The sequence below is a fragment of the Cavia porcellus genome, unplaced genomic scaffold (assembly GCF_034190915.1).
Source record: "Cavia porcellus strain 051 isolate PalLab524CR breed Dunkin Hartley unplaced genomic scaffold, mCavPor4.1 scaffold_33, whole genome shotgun sequence".
Taxonomy (NCBI): Eukaryota; Metazoa; Chordata; class Mammalia; order Rodentia; family Caviidae; genus Cavia; species Cavia porcellus.
In genome coordinates this window covers 1427094-1443639 of record NW_026947516.1, presented here as the reverse complement: position 1 = coordinate 1443639, position 16546 = coordinate 1427094, and the positions used below count along the sequence as shown (strand labels likewise).

At 64.4% G+C, this 16546-nt stretch overlaps 3 protein-coding genes across 7 annotated transcripts in view; all 3 read left to right on the top strand.

Moving 5' to 3' along the window:
- Window positions 1–11464, top strand: part of Arsl (arylsulfatase L) — a 13564-nt gene extending 2100 nt beyond the window's left edge. The window contains exons 2-11 of one of the 5 annotated variants that reach the window (XM_063243047.1): window positions 1963–2235; window positions 2994–3143; window positions 4033–4154; window positions 6090–6212; window positions 7795–8218; window positions 8469–8605; window positions 8767–8901; window positions 9493–9655; window positions 10209–10330; window positions 10939–11464. In XM_063243047.1, the coding sequence (XP_063099117.1) occupies window positions 2180–2235; window positions 2994–3143; window positions 4033–4154; window positions 6090–6212; window positions 7795–8218; window positions 8469–8605; window positions 8767–8901; window positions 9493–9655; window positions 10209–10330; window positions 10939–11294 (1788 nt within the window). In that variant the 5' untranslated portion in view covers window positions 1963–2179 and the 3' untranslated portion in view covers window positions 11295–11464. Of the gene's footprint in view, window positions 1–1962; window positions 2236–2993; window positions 3144–4032; window positions 4155–6089; window positions 6213–7794; window positions 8219–8468; window positions 8606–8766; window positions 8902–9492; window positions 9656–10208; window positions 10331–10935 lie in introns of all 5 variants that reach the window. The other 4 variants (XM_063243049.1, XM_063243050.1, XM_063243046.1 and 1 more) reach the window with 4 other exon arrangements.
- A 668-nt stretch (window positions 11465–12132) lies between these two features.
- On the top strand, window positions 12133–13701 carry LOC134474524 (uncharacterized). Its single transcript, XM_063242745.1, has 2 exons — window positions 12133–12141; window positions 12629–13701. Exons 1-2 carry the CDS (start codon window positions 12133–12135, stop codon window positions 13655–13657), a joined length of 1038 nt encoding a protein of 345 aa, XP_063098815.1. The 3' UTR covers window positions 13658–13701.
- Window position 13702: 1 nt separating this feature from the next.
- Window positions 13703–16532, top strand: LOC134474523 (basic proline-rich protein-like). Its single transcript, XM_063242744.1, has 4 exons — window positions 13703–13934; window positions 14008–14241; window positions 14730–14951; window positions 15046–16532. Exons 1-4 carry the CDS (start codon window positions 13703–13705, stop codon window positions 16530–16532), a joined length of 2175 nt encoding a protein of 724 aa, XP_063098814.1.
- The last annotated feature ends 14 nt before the right edge of the window (window positions 16533–16546 follow it).

The window sequence follows — 16546 nt, the reverse complement described above, 5'->3', positions numbered from 1 at the left end:
CCCTGCACCCCTACACCCTACACCCTGCACCCTGCACCCCTGCACCCCGCACCCTGCACCCTGCACCCCGCACCCTGCACCCTGCACCCCTACACCCTGCACCCTGCACCCCGCACCCTGCACCCTGCACCCCTGCACCCCTACACCCTACACCCTGCACCCTGCACCCCTGCACCCCGCACCCTGCACCCTGCACCCCGCACCCTGCACCCCTGCCCCCCTGCACCCCTATACCCTGCCCTCCTGCACCCTGCACCCCGCACCCTGCACCCCTGCACCCCTGCACCCCGCACCCTGCACCCCTGCACCCCTACACCCTGCACCCCTGCACCCCTACACCCTACACCCTGCACCCTGCACCCCTGCACCCCGCACCCTGCACCCTGCACCCCTGCACCCCTACACCCTGCACCCCTGCACCCCTACACCCTACACCCTGCACCCTGCACCCCTGCACCCCGCACCCTGCACCCTGCACCCCGCACCCTGCACCCCTGCCCCCCTGCACCCCTATACCCTGCCCTCCTGCACCCTGCACCCCGCACCCTGCACCCCTACACCCTGTCCCCCTGCACCCTACACCCCTGCACCCAGCCCCCCTGCACCCTGCCCCCTTGCACCCCTACACCCTGCCCCCCTGCACCCCTGCACCCCTACACCCTACACCCTGCACCCTGCACCCTGCCCCCCTACACCCTGCCCCCCTGCACCCCTGCACCCCTACACCCTACACCCTGCACCCTGCACCCCGCACCCGGCACCCTGCACCCTGCACCCCGCACCCTGCACCCCTGCACCCCGCACCCTGCACCCCTGCACCTGCACCCCGCACCCTGCACCCCTGCACCCAGCCCCCCTGCACCCTGCACCCTGCACCCTGTCCCCCTGCACCCAGCCCCCCTGCACCCTGCACCCCTGCACCCTGCCCCCCTGCACCCTGCACCCTGTCCCCCTGCATCCTGCACCCTGCACCCGCTGGCCGGGACCCAGCACCCAGGCGGCAGCACAGCACTGGGGGGCCGGGAGCACCCCGGGAGCGCCCTGCAAACTCAGGGAGGGCTGATGCGGCAGCAGTGCTGGTCTGAGCTAAAAAGCCTGACAGCAAAGCTGGGGTGCAGGTTCCTCAGGAGGAGGGTGCGGTGGTGGGGACCCCGCAAGGGACAGCACCCATGACGGCACGTGTCACACAGACCTGCAAGTGCTCGTGTGTGTTATACACACTTACACAGGTTTACACACATCCATACACATTTATATACTTTTAAATACATTTATACACATTTACATAGATTTATACACATTTATACACTTAAATACATTTATATATATACACACTTATACATGTTTTTATATATTTATATACATTTATACACATTTATAAACATTTATAGACATATACATTTATACATGTTTATATACATTTATACACATTTAAATACATTTATATGCATTTAAATACATTTATACACCTTTGCACACATTTGCGCACACCTACACACTCACCACAGCTGTGTACGACGCGTCTGCACACTTAGAAGCTGCGTACACACTCGTGTGCTGTGTTTACTGTAGAGCGCCGTGTCCCGCTCCTGTCATATCCTGTCATATCGTACCGTGTGCACAAGGTTGGTACAGCGATCCTGTAAGTGGCTGCAAAACGCACTTCAGAGCGTGCAGTTATATCAGACAGTTGCCGGTTATCGCGGCCCTCGGGAGGCTGAGGCAGGACGGTCACCGTGCGTGTGACGCCAGCCAGGCCACGTGGTGTGTTCCAGGGCAGCCTGAACACTGTGGAGAGACCCTGACTCAAAAGCAAAACGAAGGGTCGGGGTTTAGCTCAGCGGCATGAGCGTCTGCCTGGCAAGCGCCAGGCTGTGAGTTCGAAACCCGGTACCCCAAAAAAGCAAAACAATAAACCCCGAGTGTTGGTGACTGCGTATAGTCATACGAACGTTTTATAAGCCGTGCAGGAAGCTTCGCAGCCAGACCCCGCACGGGAGCTCACGTTGCAGCGAGGGGTCTGGGCTGTCGGGTGCAAGCACCGAGTTGGGGCGGCCACGAGGTGTCAGCACCAGGAGACAGACAGAGAGACAGAGACAGACAGAGCTCCGCTGCCTGCGTACATCCAGGCTCTTCCTCCTGCAGAACTTTGGCTTCTCGTGCGGCTCCGAACCCCGCTATGGCCCACAGGACGGAGGCCGAGCCCGGGGCCAGCCCGCGTCCCGACCCTGTCTGGTGAGCCCCACTGTGCACCTCCGTTTCCGTCTTTCTGTCCCTGCAGTCTTGGACTCACTGACCGTCCCGGGGTCCCCTCGGGCCCCCCCGGGGGGGCCTGCACCTTGCAAACCTGGCCTGGGCTCTGTGGCCCTCAGCAAGCCTCCAGGCTGGCTGACGTGGGCCGTGCTGCAGGCAGACGCATGAGGAGTCCCCCATCCGGCCCTGGGAGGGTCAGCCCGTCGCTTGGGGGACCCCAGAGGGACCCCGACTTTACCAGGTCCAAAGGGAGGCTCCTGGTTTGCACAAATGCATGCACGGGCCACGGTGAGAGGGGGCCAGGTGGGCCTCGACCAGCGGGCAGTGGGACAGCGAAGCCAGCAACCCCCATGACGAGGTGGCCGCTGATGCGTCTGACAGCAAAACCCTGCAGGCTCGGTCCTGCATCTGCTCCCCACACGCCACGCTGTGCAGACTAACAAGGAGCCTCCAACGCTTGTGTTCCACCCAGCTCAATCAGTGCAGAGAAAACAGAAGTGAACCAGACAGAGGGGACGGGGCGGGAGTGCACGCCTGTCACCCCAGCACTCGCCGGGGAGGCTGAGGCGGGAGGATCTCTGCGAGCTCGAGACCAGCCTGGGCTGCACAGTGAGCTCAAGGCCGGCCGGACTGCACAGCGAGACCCCGTCTCACAAAGACCAAACAACAAAGCGTGAGGAGGCCTTTGCATTCCAAACCCCCCCAGGCCGCTCCCCAATTCAGTGCACCTTGTGTTTCAGGGCCCGGCTGGCCGTGGCGCTGGGGCTGTGCCTGGCCGTCAGGACCACGTCTGCCAGCGACGCCCCGAGCTCCCTGCCCAACTTCCTGCTCCTGATGGCGGACGACCTGGGCATCGGAGACCTGGGCTGCTACGGCAACGGCACCCTAAGGCGAGCAGGGGACGTCGGGGTTCGCCTGGGAGGGCCCCGTACAGAGCCGGGAGACGCAGAGGCGGCCGGTGATGCCCCGCACCCCGCAGGCGAGCTCCTGAGACTGTAACTGAGCACCCCGGGCAGGTGCCCTGTAAATCACTGAGGTTGGCGGTGACCCCCGAGCTTTGCAGGTTCCCCGAGAGCTCTCGGCTTCCTCGGAGCAGAGAGCAGAGCAGACAGAGCAGGCTTCTCTCCCGTACAATCCATGCACCCGGGAGCCACGAGCCCACCGATCCAGCAGGGCAGGAGCCCACTGGTGGCCGGGGAACCCTCCTGCCGCCCCTCCCGGGGATGCACCCCGACCTGCTCCATCTCCAGGACTCTGGAGACCAAACCTGACGTGTGCACCTCGCGATCCCCAAATGTAATATGCCCAGCGGGAGCGCGGGCACAGGGGTGACGCTGCGGTCTAGGAGGCTGAGGCAGGAGGGTCCCCGGTCATGGCCAGGCTGTATCGTGTAGCAACTCAGGAGGAGACTCCACACCAATAATATAATGCTACTGTAATGCACAGTTCTTGGGTGAAGTCTCCAGCATGACAAAACAAAATTTAAAAAAGACGCCATTCTTTCATGGGCCAATCCATCTCTCCACAACTACCTCACAAGAACATTTTCCAGAGTCTTATTTCTCTTGGAAATGCAGGTCCTGCACCAGCCTGAACCCACATTGACTGCAGGGGCCTCCCGGGCCACGACCAGACTCCTAGTCATCAGCCAGAGCCCCAGATAATGGAGACCTGGCCACCCGCACAAAAATAGTCCAAAGGGAAGCATGCTAATTCTGCTCCAAGCAATGGGGCTTCTCTGTGCCAGACACTAAGGAACAAATCACTTTTCCTTCCCAGAACTCCAAATATTGACCGGCTTGCAGAACACGGGGTGAAGCTGACCCACCACATCGCCGCGGCGTCCGTGTGTACCCCGAGCAGGGCCGCCTTCCTGACGGGGAGATACCCCATCCGCTCGGGTGAGTCCAGTCTTGGCCACTAAGAAATGTGCGCTGTTTACACCGTGCAATTTACAGTGTTACAGCTCCATGCGACAGGTCACATTGTAACAACCGGAAAGACTGTTAGAACAGGTCGCATTGTCAGAATGGGAACATTGTTGCAAGCAGCTACAACAGGTTACATGGTAACAACTGGCTGCAACTGGCCACATTGTTACAACTGATTGTACCAGGCTGCATAGCTACAACCGGATATTACAGGTAACAGTGTTGCAGCTGGACACTACGGGTGACACTGGTACAGCTCAAAACTACAGCTTACATGATTGCAATTCAGTACTGCAGGTTTCCTGGTTACAGCTGGATATTAGAAGTTACAGTGTAACAGCTCGATGCAAAAATTTAAGCTGTTATCTCCGGACTGTGTTATATTGTTACCACTGGACAGTCCAGGCTACAACTGGACACCGCAGCTTACATAGTTACAGTTGCTGCTATCTGGAAGTTGCATTGTAACAACTCGGTGCTCCAGGTTATAGTTACAAGTTTTTATACACTGACTCTCTGGGTTACAGTGTTACACCTCCCCCAGATCCCCCAGAGCACACACTGTAAATCCTTGCTGTGCAAATTTATTCTGGAAACGTGCTTGCAACCCAAAGCAATCACAGGTCAAAGCGGATTTCCCCACAGTGACAAGAGAGAGCCGGAGGAGTCATTCCGCAACCCAAAAACAGTCACACAAAAAATGATTGCACTTGTGCAATGCGATGCAAAATAATCCAGAAAATACGCACCATAAAGAAAAAGACACAAGTAACCTGCACTGCAGGGTGGTGGTGATTGTGCAGGACGATTTTCATTATCGCTGACGTGTTACACACGGCCAGCCAGCCGGCTGCACAGGGAGGAGCAGCTCCCCGCCTCGGGGGCACGGCCGGGGCTACCTACGCTGCAGGATAGATCCGCATCTGGGCGGGAGCCGCACAGGTCCCCTCCTGCACCCCTGCACCCCTGCAACCCTGCACCCCTGCACCCCTGCACCCTGCACCCCTGCACCCCTGTACGCCTGCACCCCTGCTCTCCGCTTGGCGCAGTCTTTTTTCTGACAGCTCTCACAGAGAAGCTGCCCGGTGACTGTCACTGAAGGCTTCTGAGGGTTTGGTGGAACCCTGGCCTGGTGCAGGGACTGAGCAGGAGCATCCCGGGGTGCTGCCCGCTGTGGGGTAATTAGGGGGAGCTGCAGGGCCTGAGATCACACCTCTCCCCTCCCCACGGGCACTGGAAGGGAGGGAGCCCTGCACCCTCCTCTGCACCCCTGGACCTCAGGCTGCTGGGAGACGATGGCTCAGAGTCCAGGGGGAGAGACGAGGCAGAGACAGAGACACAGAGACAGAGAGAGACAGAGACAGAGAGAGACAGAGACAGAAAGACAGTGAGACAGACAGAGACAGAGAGAGAGAGAGACAGAGACAGAGAGACAGAGACAGAGACAGTGAGACAGAGACAGAGAGACAGAGACAGAGACAGACAGACAGAGCGAGGCGCCCCTGGTTCGCTCAGACCCCGCGTGCAGCGCCCCGTCACCCGCAGCCCGTCACCCCCGGCTGGGATCTCGGGGAGCCTCTGCTCTTCCTGTTCAGCACTTGGGGACTGGTTTCCCGCACCCCGGATTTGCAGCCCTCGGGAAAGCGGGGTCCCCTTCTGGGGTTTCCCTGCGGCCGGAGTCGGGGGCCTTCCAGCCCTGGGGGCGCACACAGCCTGGCTCCGGGTGCCCTGAGTGGAGTAATAACGGGCGATAGTAATATGAATAACTGGGAATCCTGAAGCCTCCGAGCGGGCAGCGGGCCTCGGTTTCCCCCTGCGCAGCGGGGCTCGGCCGACATGCTGACGTTGTGCAACCGCGAATTGCAGTCAGAGCAGCCCGCTCCCTGGCTTTCTGCCGGCCCCCAGGTATGGTGTCCTACAACGGCTACCGCGTCCTGCAGTGGACCGGGGTCCCCGGGGGCCTCCCCGCCAGCGAGGTCACGTTTGCAAAGCTCCTGAAGGACAGCGGCTACACCACGGGGCTCATAGGTACGCGCGTCTGCACACAGTGCTCGCCTGCATCATCTCCACACGGAGAACGCGCTGGACGGGAACACTGGGGAACGCGGTGCATCCGGGATGCGATCGACAACCAGACCTGCTTACGTAGGAGGGTGGCACTGTGCCCCGGGGCCTCGGTGCCCAGGGCATCCGGGCTGGGGAGGTTTGGGATTCTCCTTCATGCTCTGATTTGCTACAATTTCCAAAAATAAAGGTCGCTGTGGTCGCTGTGCCCACGGGCCCAGCTCCTCAGGAGGCTGAGGCAGGACCATCTCCCGAGTCCAGGCCGCAGAGTAACATAAATCCACACAGCGATCGGGACGCACGCTGTGAGCTTTGAGGCCATTTCTCCAGAGTCGTCAGGCTAAGCACGCCTCCCGTCACCTTTAGGACACGCACGATGTCTGACGCAATGCAAATGCCACACAGTTCGGCATGTTGGGGGGCAGCGGAAGCCGCCTCATCCATCAGAACCGGGGTCCTCAGCCCTCTCCCCGAAACACGATTCCCCTGAGGTGGCTTCTGAGGGAGCCGGCCCAGCCAGCTCCACCTGGAGACGCTCCTGCCTCAGCCTCCCAAGTTGCTGGGATCCCAGGCAACAACCACCACCTCGGGCTGCGCTGCTAATATCTTCTGCCTGTGGTTGATTGCATTCGTGAGCGCCAAGCCCGCAGACACGGTGGGCCGTCTGCGCCACTTAGACCAGGGTTTCTAAGGCGATGGAAGGGGGGAACTGATTTGGGGGACCCTCTTGGGTCACCCGCTTGGGTCCCACGTGGCAGGACCTTTAAAGGTGGAGATCTGAGAACAGGAAGAAGCCAGGCCGGCCGGGGACTGGGAAGGAACCCATGCTCTGGGCGTAAGCAGCCAGGACCATGATGGTTGTTGACCGCCCCGCAGGACAGGAACCAGTTCAGTCAGCCCTGCGGGACGGGGGAAATGCTGAGGGCTTTGCACACTCAACGACCATGCACAGCACTCTCAGCTCCCTTCCCAACCCTGCTGCCAGCACTCAGTGTTACAGGAAATCTGAGGGGAGGTTCCCCAACTTCCCAAAACTAGAATTCCCAGGTGATCCAGCCCTCCCCCCCAGGCGTCTTCCCAAAAGAATGTAGGACACCATCTCACAGTGACCCGTGCACACCGCGTTTACAGCAGCACAACTCAAGGGCAAAAGCTAGGAATCAGCCTGTCTGTCCACCAACCAAGGAATAAATGTAGGAAATATGTCTGCACACGGTGGAGTAATACTCTGCGGTGAAGAAGGGACCGCTAGACTCAGGGGTAGGAACAGGTGAAATCCATCAAGTGTGCAGGCTCAGAGATCACACGCTGTCCACATAAGGACACTGAGGAATAAATATAGAGCAAATAACAGCCGGATGACGGGAAGACGGGAGTCAGACCTTTTGCACATAGAACAGGGTCGAGGAGATACAGGAGGAGAGGATTAGAGGGCAGAAAAAGAATGAAGACGCGTTTTAGATCTCCGTCGTCACAGAGTCGGACAACAGGGACATGGTTGTTGTCACCGGGATCCAATCCCCGCCTTCCCCCGTCTCCCCAACAGGAAAGTGGCACTTGGGGCTCAACTGCGAGACCTCCAGCGACCACTGCCACCACCCGCTCAGCCACGGGTTCGACCACTTCTACGGAATGCCCTTCAGCATGATGGCGGACTGCCAGCAGTGGGCGCTGTCCGAGCGGCGCGTCGGCCTGCAGAACAGGCTGCGCCTCTGCTGCCAGATCCTGAGCCTTGCGGTTCTCACCCTGGCCGCCGGGAAGCTCACCCGTCTGCTTCCCGTCTCGTGGACGCCCGCCGTCTTGCTCGCCATCTCGGCCGCCGCGGTCTTCTCCATCGCCCACTTCTTGGGTGACCTGATCGTCTACGCGGACTGCTTCCTCATGAGGAACCACGACATCACCGAGCAGCCCATGCGCTTCGAGAGGACCACGTCCCTCCTGCTGACGGAGACGGAGACATTTCTGAAAAAGTGAGCGTCCCGGACCGAGGTGTCGCGGTAGAGACGCAGGAGCACAGTTCTGGGGTCAGTTTAATACCTTCGACGAGCACTGACGGCCCAGTTCGCTGATACCACAAGTAGATCCACCCCACAGCCTTGATAGTAAACTGAACATTTTTAAGCCACACCATCAGGGCCAAGTTGCTCCGTGACTGACTCAGACTTACACGCGAATTCGGGTCACACAGCTGAGAGCCGGGCGCCCCGCGTGTCTCCCCAGGAACAGGCGCGGGCCGTTCCTGCTCTTCGTGTCCTTCCTGCACGTGCACACCCCACTGGTCACCACCCGGGACTTCGTGGGCAGAAGCCAGCACGGGCTGTACGGGGACAACGTGGAGGAGCTGGACTGGATGGTAGGTGAGTGACTCCCAGATGGCCGCGACGCCCCCGAGATACATTTCCCCGAAACGCCGGCCTGAGCCCAGTGGGGCCATGCGGACCCGAGTCCCCCGCGAGACCCTCCCGCCTCGGCCTCCCCCGAGATCGTGGCTCGGCTCAGCGGGGCGGGCTCCGTGCAGGTCAGGTCCTGGGGCGCCTGGAGGAGGAGGGACTGAGCGCCAGCACCCTGGTGTACTTCACGTCCGACCACGGGGGCTCCCTGGAGTCGCAGCTTGAGGGCCGACAGTACGGAGGTTGGAACGGCGTCTACAGAGGTGAGGCCGGGCTCCCCCGGGCCGGGCACCCTCGCCAGGCCGCACCCCACATCCCGGCTGTTCCCCTGCGATAGGAATCGCGGCCCGTCGCGCTCTGGGCCGGAGTCCTGCCCGCCCTCCTGCCTCAGCCATGTCAGAGTCCATCCCTCTTCAGGGCTCAGTAATATTCCACAGAGGGCCATACCCCGTCCCGCTTATCCGATCACCTGTTGTCTCCAGCTCCCTCCTCAGTGTGCAGGGAGACCCTTCCGCCTCTGCCTCTCCCTCCCAGGACTACGGTGTCCCCGGGCTTGGGCCCCACAGTCCAGTCTCAGCCTCCGTGTCCACCAGCTCCTCCTCCGTGTGTGTCCCCTCCCCCCCCCGTCTCTCACGAGGACGCTGGCACTGGTTGGGGGAGGCTGAGGCAGGACGGTCTCCCCTGAGCCTCATTAATCCCCCTGCGGAGACCCTGCTCTGGCCCCATCCTGGGTTCTGGGTTCAGGACACGGGGGCACCCCTGGGGGCACCCCTCAAAGCCACGGCCCGACCCCAGCGGTCACCTCCTCCTGAGGTTCCGCCCCGTGCTGAGCTCCCGCATCTGCTCCCGCGCAGGTGGCAAAGGCATGGGGGGCTGGGAGGGCGGCATCCGCGTGCCCGGCATCTTCCGCTGGCCCGGGGTGCTGCCCGCCGGCCGCGTGGTCCACGAGCCCACCAGCCTGATGGACGTCTTCCCCACCGTGGTGCAGCTGGCGGGCGGCCGGGTGCCACAGGACAGGTACGTGACACGCGGCCAGGAGCAGGTGGGGGGCCCTGCGGTCACCCGTAGTGTGGGGACTAGAGCCGGGCGTGGGGGTGCACGCCCGTCACCCCGGCACTCGGGAGGCTGAAGCAGGAGGATCTCTGTGAGTTCGAGGCCAGCCTGGGCTGCAGAGTGAGCTCAAGGCAGCCTGGACTGCGACACTCTGACTCAGAAAGACAAAAAAAAAAAGAAGAAAAATCCCTAAAATAAATAAAATAAACCCCCCCCCCCGTGGATATAAATATGTGGGCGGCCCACAGTGCCAAGGAGCCCGCGGGGACAGAAACACACACGGGCAGGAGCACGTGTGCACACGGGGCACAAGTCGTGCCACACACGGAGACACTTATCACACACAGTACATGGGGACAGAGACAGAGACGGAGACAGAGAGACAGAGATAGGTGTTTGTGCCCGTGGAGTACTACTCAGCCAGGAAGAAGGTGAGCCACCGGCTCGGAGGCCAGGATGTGCAGCTTCCGTTTCCCGAGGTCCCTCATGCTCGCCCCTCCCTCCCCCGTCTCCCCAGAGAGATCGACGGGCGCGACCTCTGGCCCCTGCTCCTGGGCACGGCCCGGCACTCCCCGCACGAGTTCCTGTTCCACTACTGCGAGCACATGGTGCACGCGGCCCGCTGGCACCAGCGCGATGGTGAGTAGGGAGCTGCCCCCTCCCCCTCCGCGCCCTGTCAGCCCACGCCGGGGAGGCTGAGGCAGGAGCATCCCCAGGTACAGCCGGCCTGGGAGACTCAACCTGCCCCAGGGCCTTTGCTCCAGCTGGGAACCCTCCTAGGGGACTTGACCCACACATGACCTCCTCCCTGCTGCCCTGTCCCAAGTCCAGAACATTCCAGAACATTCCAGAACATTCCAGAACATTCTCATGACTCTCAGAGGCCACCCCACCACCATGACTGCACACTCCTGCTTCCCATCCTTGGCCCCCGGGAACCAGCAGGACACTTCCTGTCTCTGTCCATCGGCCTCCTCTGGTCATTTCCTGTCCCTGGCCGCTCACACTCGGAGACCCCCTGTCGCACTGAGCACCCCGTCCTCCACTTCCCTCCACAGGAGAGCGGGTATCAGGGCCCTCCTTTTCACGGCTGTGTAATATTCCACCACACAGCCAGCCCACACTGTGTTCATCCCTTTGCCCCGGGGTGCTGGCTTGTGCTGTCCCCGTGTTTTGGGGGGCCCTGTGATGAACGCTGCCCCCGCGCCGTTTGATGCCGACTCTGCAATGCCGTTCACCACCAGCAGGAAAGGTGTGGAAAGTCCACTACGCGACGCCTGTCTTCCAGCCGGAGGGCGCGGGAGCCTGCTACGGGCGAGGGGTGTGCCCGTGCTTCGGGGAGAACGTCACCGAGCACGACCCGCCGCTGCTCTTCGAGCTCACCAGGGACCCCGGCGAGCGCCACGCGCTCACGCCCAACACGGAACCCGAGTTCCACGCGGTGCTGGCCAGGGTGCGGCAGGAGGTGGACGGGCACCGGCAGGGCGTGAGGCTGGCCTTCCAGCAGCTGGGCACCTACCTCAACACCTGGCGGCCCTGGCTGCAGCCCTGCTGCGGCCGCTTCCCGCTCTGCTGGTGCCGCCCCGAGGACGACGCCCAGTGAGCTCGGCAGGCGCTCGGGTGCCAGCCCCACGCCCTGCAGACTGCGGCCCTCTCGAGCTGGCCCTGAGTGCGCACGCGGGGAGCCGGGGTCACCGCTACCCAAAGGGCCAAGGTGGACAGAGGTCGGGGTGCAGCTCAGGCTGCTAAATAAAACACTCTGGGGAGCGGTCACTGGGGCACTCAACAACCCTGGGTAGAGTCAGAGGGATCCGGGCAAAGGACCGGGCTACCTGCGGGAGGCTTCTGTGCACCCCGCAGCTGGGTCGGGTCGGGTCTCCAGCTCAGGGGGGCCAGCGGCTGGCCCCGCACCCCACTTATCTGCGGGCACCGAGTTAGCCCCAAGGCCCCTGGCGCTGTGCAGACTTGGGGCTCCCCGGGCACCCCGGCTCCTGGGGCGAGGCTGGGCGCTAGGCGGGTGCAGGGCGGTGCCACTGCTCAGATTAACCCAGATTACGCGGATCGGCTGCCAGGGTGGGGGGACAGAGGAGGGAGGAGCACCCCGGGGCCGCCCTCCAGGTCCACCCGCCCAGGACCGAGGCGCCGAGGTCCCCCCCCGGGCCTCTGCAGCCCCCAAACCTCAGCCGCCCCCTCCGTGGCGGACAGCGGTGGGGACCCCTCCGTCCTCTCCCCTTAACACCCCCCAACCAAAGCTGCAAACCCCGAGATGCACCCCGCTCCCCACCTCTCAAATGCATGCTCCCCACATTCCCCGTGAGACACAACCCGCCCCCAAAATGCCAGGGTCACCCCCATTTTTTTTTAGATAAGGTCTGTCGTGGTTCAGGCTGGCCCTCACCCCACGGGGGGAGATCGTCCTGCCTCAGCCTCCCGAGGGGTGCATGCGTGGGGTACACAGCACCGTCACATCCTGAGGACCCCAACTTCTGACAGCAGCCAGGTCGCCCCAGACTCTTTGAGACGCGCCCCAGGCCCCCTCCCCAAGATCAGGTCTGTGACCCCAAACACAAAGGCCAGCCCCTCCCCCACACGGTCCTCCCCTCCCCAAGACTGTGTCCCCTACACCACCAGGCACCCCAGGCTGCCCCTGGGAACCCCAAAAACTCTTAAGGTCCACCCCAGACACCCCAAACCTACCCGCGCCTCTCACACCGGGTCACATACAGTCGGGCCCCCAACACGCCCGGCCCTGCAGCTCCCCAGCCCTGAGCCGGCCCCCAGGACCCCCCTCCGTCCTCCCCAAAGCCCCCCGTCCCCGCCCCGGGCACCCCTGGGCACAATCAGGCACCTTTGTGGGTCCTGACGTCTGGCAGCCTCCTGCTTGGGTCCTGGTCTCCCCACGTGGCCGCCCGGTTTCGGGGTGCCCCCGGGGTCTAGCTGGGTCCCTGGTCCTCACGGCCTGCGCACCCCAAGGGAACTCGGGGTGCACAGGGGGGCCGGAGGAGCCACAGGCGGGAGCCACGCTGGCCACGACCACGGCGGGCACGTCCCCCAGCGCAGAGGGACTTCAGGGGCCGCCACGCGTTCCGTGTCCTCTGGGTCAAGACGGGGCGCTCAGGCGGGCACCCCACACTCCCTGCGCCCAGGGAGGCACAGAATCGCTTTGGGGAGCTCGGGGGACGCCTGCGTGTCCTTCGGGGTGCCGCGTCCTCCGAGACGCCCCGGCAAAGCCCGTCTGTGCGTGACGCCAGCTTCTGCCTGCTGACGGAAAGCGGCTTCCTGGACGGACCACGCGACGGGCGCCCAGACACACGGACACACGCAGGACCCTCGGCGGGGACGGGCTATCAGCGTCCTGTCTGTCTGTCTGTCAGTCTGTCGGTGTGTCTGTCTGTGTGTCTGTCTGTCCATTTGATGGTCTGTTGGTCTGTCAATCTGTCAATCTGTCTGTGGTCTGTCTGTCCATTTGTCTGTCTGTTGGTCTGTCCATCTGTCAATCTGTCCATCTGTCTGTTGGTCAGTCTGTGTGTCTGTCTGCCGGTCGGTCTGCTTGTTGGCCTGTTGGTCTGTCTGTCTGTGTGTCTGAGGGTCGGTCTGTCTGTCTATTGGTCTGTCTGTCGGTCTGTCTGTTGGTCTGTCTGTCAGTTTGTCTGTTGGTCTGTCTGCCTGTTGGTCTGTCTGTCTGCTTGTCAGTCTGTCAGTCAGTCTGTCGGTCTGTCTTTCTGTCTGTTGGTCTGTCTGACTGTTGATCTGTTGGTCTGTCTGTCTGCCTGTCAGTCTGTCTGTCTCTCTGTCAGTGTGTCAGTCTGTCTATCAGTGTGTCTGTCTGTATCTCGTGTCTTGTCTCCTCCATTACTGGCCTGTCGGTCTGTCTATCAGTCTGTGTACCTGTCTGTCTGTCTGTCTGCCTGCCTGTCATCGTGTCTGTCTGTCTGTCTGTCTCCTGTCTTCTCCCTCCATTACTGATGATTTACTGATATATTCCCGTATTGCTTCATGTGTCGATGGCCGATGACCGTCTGTCTCTCTGTCCGTCCGTCCCACATTTGCGCCGTGACTCCTGCGACCCCAGAGCCGAGCGGGGCGCCCTCACAGCGGCAGGTGTTGGGGGGACGACACCCCGGCCATGCCGAGGTGGGCAGAGCCGGCAGCCGCGGGCGCTCTGGTGCCATGAACGGGCCGTCGGGGTCCCTCAGCGCTCGACCTGCAGCCGGCAGCGATCGGGGAGCAGCGGGACCCCGTTGTGGGGCGTCCTGGGGTGGCCCCGAGTCTCTAAAGGCCTGTGAGCACGCAGGCTCTGGGTGTCTGTCCCGCAGCTGACGCTCCTCCTGAACCGGGACGCCAGGCGGGGGGCGCGGGAGCGACCTCAGGCCACCCTGCAGGAATGGGGGGCCGCGTGCGCTGCCCGGCTGCCCCCCGCGAGCTCCCCGAAATGCAGGGCGGGCGCCGCAGGCGAGGCTCGGGCTCCGGCCACACGGGCGGCACCGGGAGCGGGCGGGAGGCTGAGGCGGGAGGGTCGCTGCGGGTGCGAGACCCGCCAGGGCTGCAGAGTGAGCTCCAGGCCGGCTGGACTGCACGGGAGACCCGGTCAACTCAGAACACGCAGGCCAGGGACTTAGCTCAGCACCGCAGCGCCTGCCTGGGGGGACCCAGGTCCCGAGTGCGAGTCCCGGGACCAAAAACAAAAACAGCTGAAGTCCTGAAAATCAGACCGTTGTACCCCCAAGAGGGTAATGTGTGCGCCACCCGGCCGTGGTGAGCAGCACGGGCCCCCCAAGCCGCACGCTTTGCACCCCAAAGCCTCCGACAAACTCAGATGGTCACACTGGGCGCCTGCCCAAAGCGCCCCACGGCTTCGGGCACTGAGAATCGGTCCAGGGCCCGGGCGTGAGCACAGGGCAGGCGGGCGCCCTGCAGAGCCTGCGGCCTGGAGGTGCTCCGTGCGTCTCCGGGGACCCCGAGGGACCGTGGAGAGGGTGAGGGGACGCACAGCTTCGGGGCCACCCGGCCACCAGGCCCCCGTGCCCGCCCATGCCAGGGGGACCCTGCCTGAGGGTTCCTCGGGGGACAAAGTGTCGGGGCTCAGAGAGCCAACGGCTCGGGCAGAGACGCAGGACTGAGGTGGAGGACACGGAGGGCCACGGGGGCCACGGCCACGACGGGCCAGACACACAGCGCGTGGCCAGGCCGTGGGGGCACCCCGGAGCCGCCGCCCTGACACTGGGGGACCCCTGGACCTTCAGAACAGGGACACAATCAGGTCAGAGCCCGGAATTGCCTCCCTCCTGACTCAGCCTCCCGCAGTGTGGGCACAAAGGGGCGCGCTCAGCCCTGCCTCTGCCTCGGGCCAGCAGCGAGTCCCCTCGGGGGTCCCCCGACCCCCAGCAGCGTGTCCCTCGGGGGTCCCCCGACCCCCAGCAGCGTGTCCCCTCGGGGGTCCCCCCGACCCCCAGCAGCGTGTCCCCTCGGGGGGTCCCCCGACCCCCAGCAGCGTGTCCCCTCGGGGGTCCCCCCGACCCCCAGCAGCGTGTCCCTCGGGGGTCCCCCGGCCCCCAGCAGCGTGTCCCTCGGGGGTCCCCCGGCCCCCCAGCAGCGTGTCCCTCGGGGGTCCCCCGGCCCCCCAGCAGCGTGTCCCTCGGGGGTCCCCCGGCCCCCAGCAGCGTGTCCCTCGGGGGTCCCCCGGCCCCCAGCAGCGTGTCCCTCGGGGGTCCCCCGGCCCCCCAGCAGCGTGTCCCTCGGGGGTCCCCCGGCCCCCCAGCAGCGTGTCCCTCGGGGGTCCCCCGGCCCCCAGCAGCGTGTCCCCTCGGGGGTCCCCCCGACCCCCAGCAGCGTGTCCCTCGGGGGTCCCCCGGCCCCCCAGCAGCGTGTCCCTCGGGGGTCCCCCGGCCCCCCAGCAGCGTGTCCCTCGGGGGTCCCCCGGCCCCCCAGCAGCGAGTCCCCTCGGGGGGTCCCCCCGACCCCCAGCAGCGAGTCCCCTCGGGGGTCCCCCCGACCCCCAGCAGCGTGTCCCCTCGGGGGTCCCCCCGACCCCCAGCAGCGTGTCCCCTCGGGGGTCCCCCCGACCCCCAGCAGCGTGTCCCCTCGGGGGTCCCCCCGACCCCCAGCAGCGTGTCCCCTCGGGGGTCCCCCCGACCCCCAGCAGCGTGTCCCCTCGGGGGTCCCCCGGCCCCCAGCAGCGTGTCCCCTCGGGGGTCCCCCGGCCCCCAGCAGCGTGTCCCCTCGGGGGTCCCCCGGCCCCCCAGCAGCGTGTCCCCTCGGGGGTCCCCCGGTCCCCAGCAGCGTGTCCCCTCGGGGGTCCCCCCGACCCCCAGCAGCGTGTCCCCTCGGGGGTCCCCCCGACCCCCAGCAGCGAGTCCCCTCGGGGGTCCCCCGGCCCCCCAGCAGCGTGTCCCTCGGGGGTCCCCCGGCCCCCAGCAGCGTGTCCCTCGGGGGTCCCCCGGCCCCCAGCAGCGTGTCCCTCGGGGGTCCCCCGGCCCCCCAGCAGCGTGTCCCTCGGGGGTCCCCCGGCCCCCCAGCAGCGTGTCCCTCGGGGGTCCCCCGGCCCCCCAGCAGCGTGTCCCCTCGGGGGGTCCCCCGGCCCCCCAGCAGCGTGTCCCTCGGGGGTCCCCCGGCCCCCCAGCAGCGTGTCCCCTCGGGGGGTCCCCCGGCCCCCCAGCAGCGTGTCCCTCGGGGGTCCCCCGGCCCCCCAGCAGCGTGTCCCCTCGGGGGGTCCCCCGACCCCCAGCAGCGTGTCCCCTCGGGGGTCCCCCCGACCCCCAGCAGCGTGTCCCCTCGGGGGGTCCCCGGCCCCCAGCAGCATGTCCCCTCGGGGTCCCCGGGGGCCCCCCAAACCCCGTCCTGACTCAGCTGACGACA

Coding starts and splice junctions, on each gene's coding strand:
- LOC134474523 (XM_063242744.1), top strand. CDS start 13,703: ATGACCGTCTGTCTCTCTGTCCGTCCGTCCCACATTTGCGCCGTGACT. Junction 14,242..14,729: donor AGACCCGCCAGGGCTGCAGA/GTGAGCTCCAGG, acceptor CGCCCATGCCAG/GGGGACCCTGCCTGAGGGTT. Junction 14,952..15,045: donor CAGAACAGGGACACAATCAG/GTCAGAGCCCGG, acceptor TCGGGCCAGCAG/CGAGTCCCCTCGGGGGTCCC.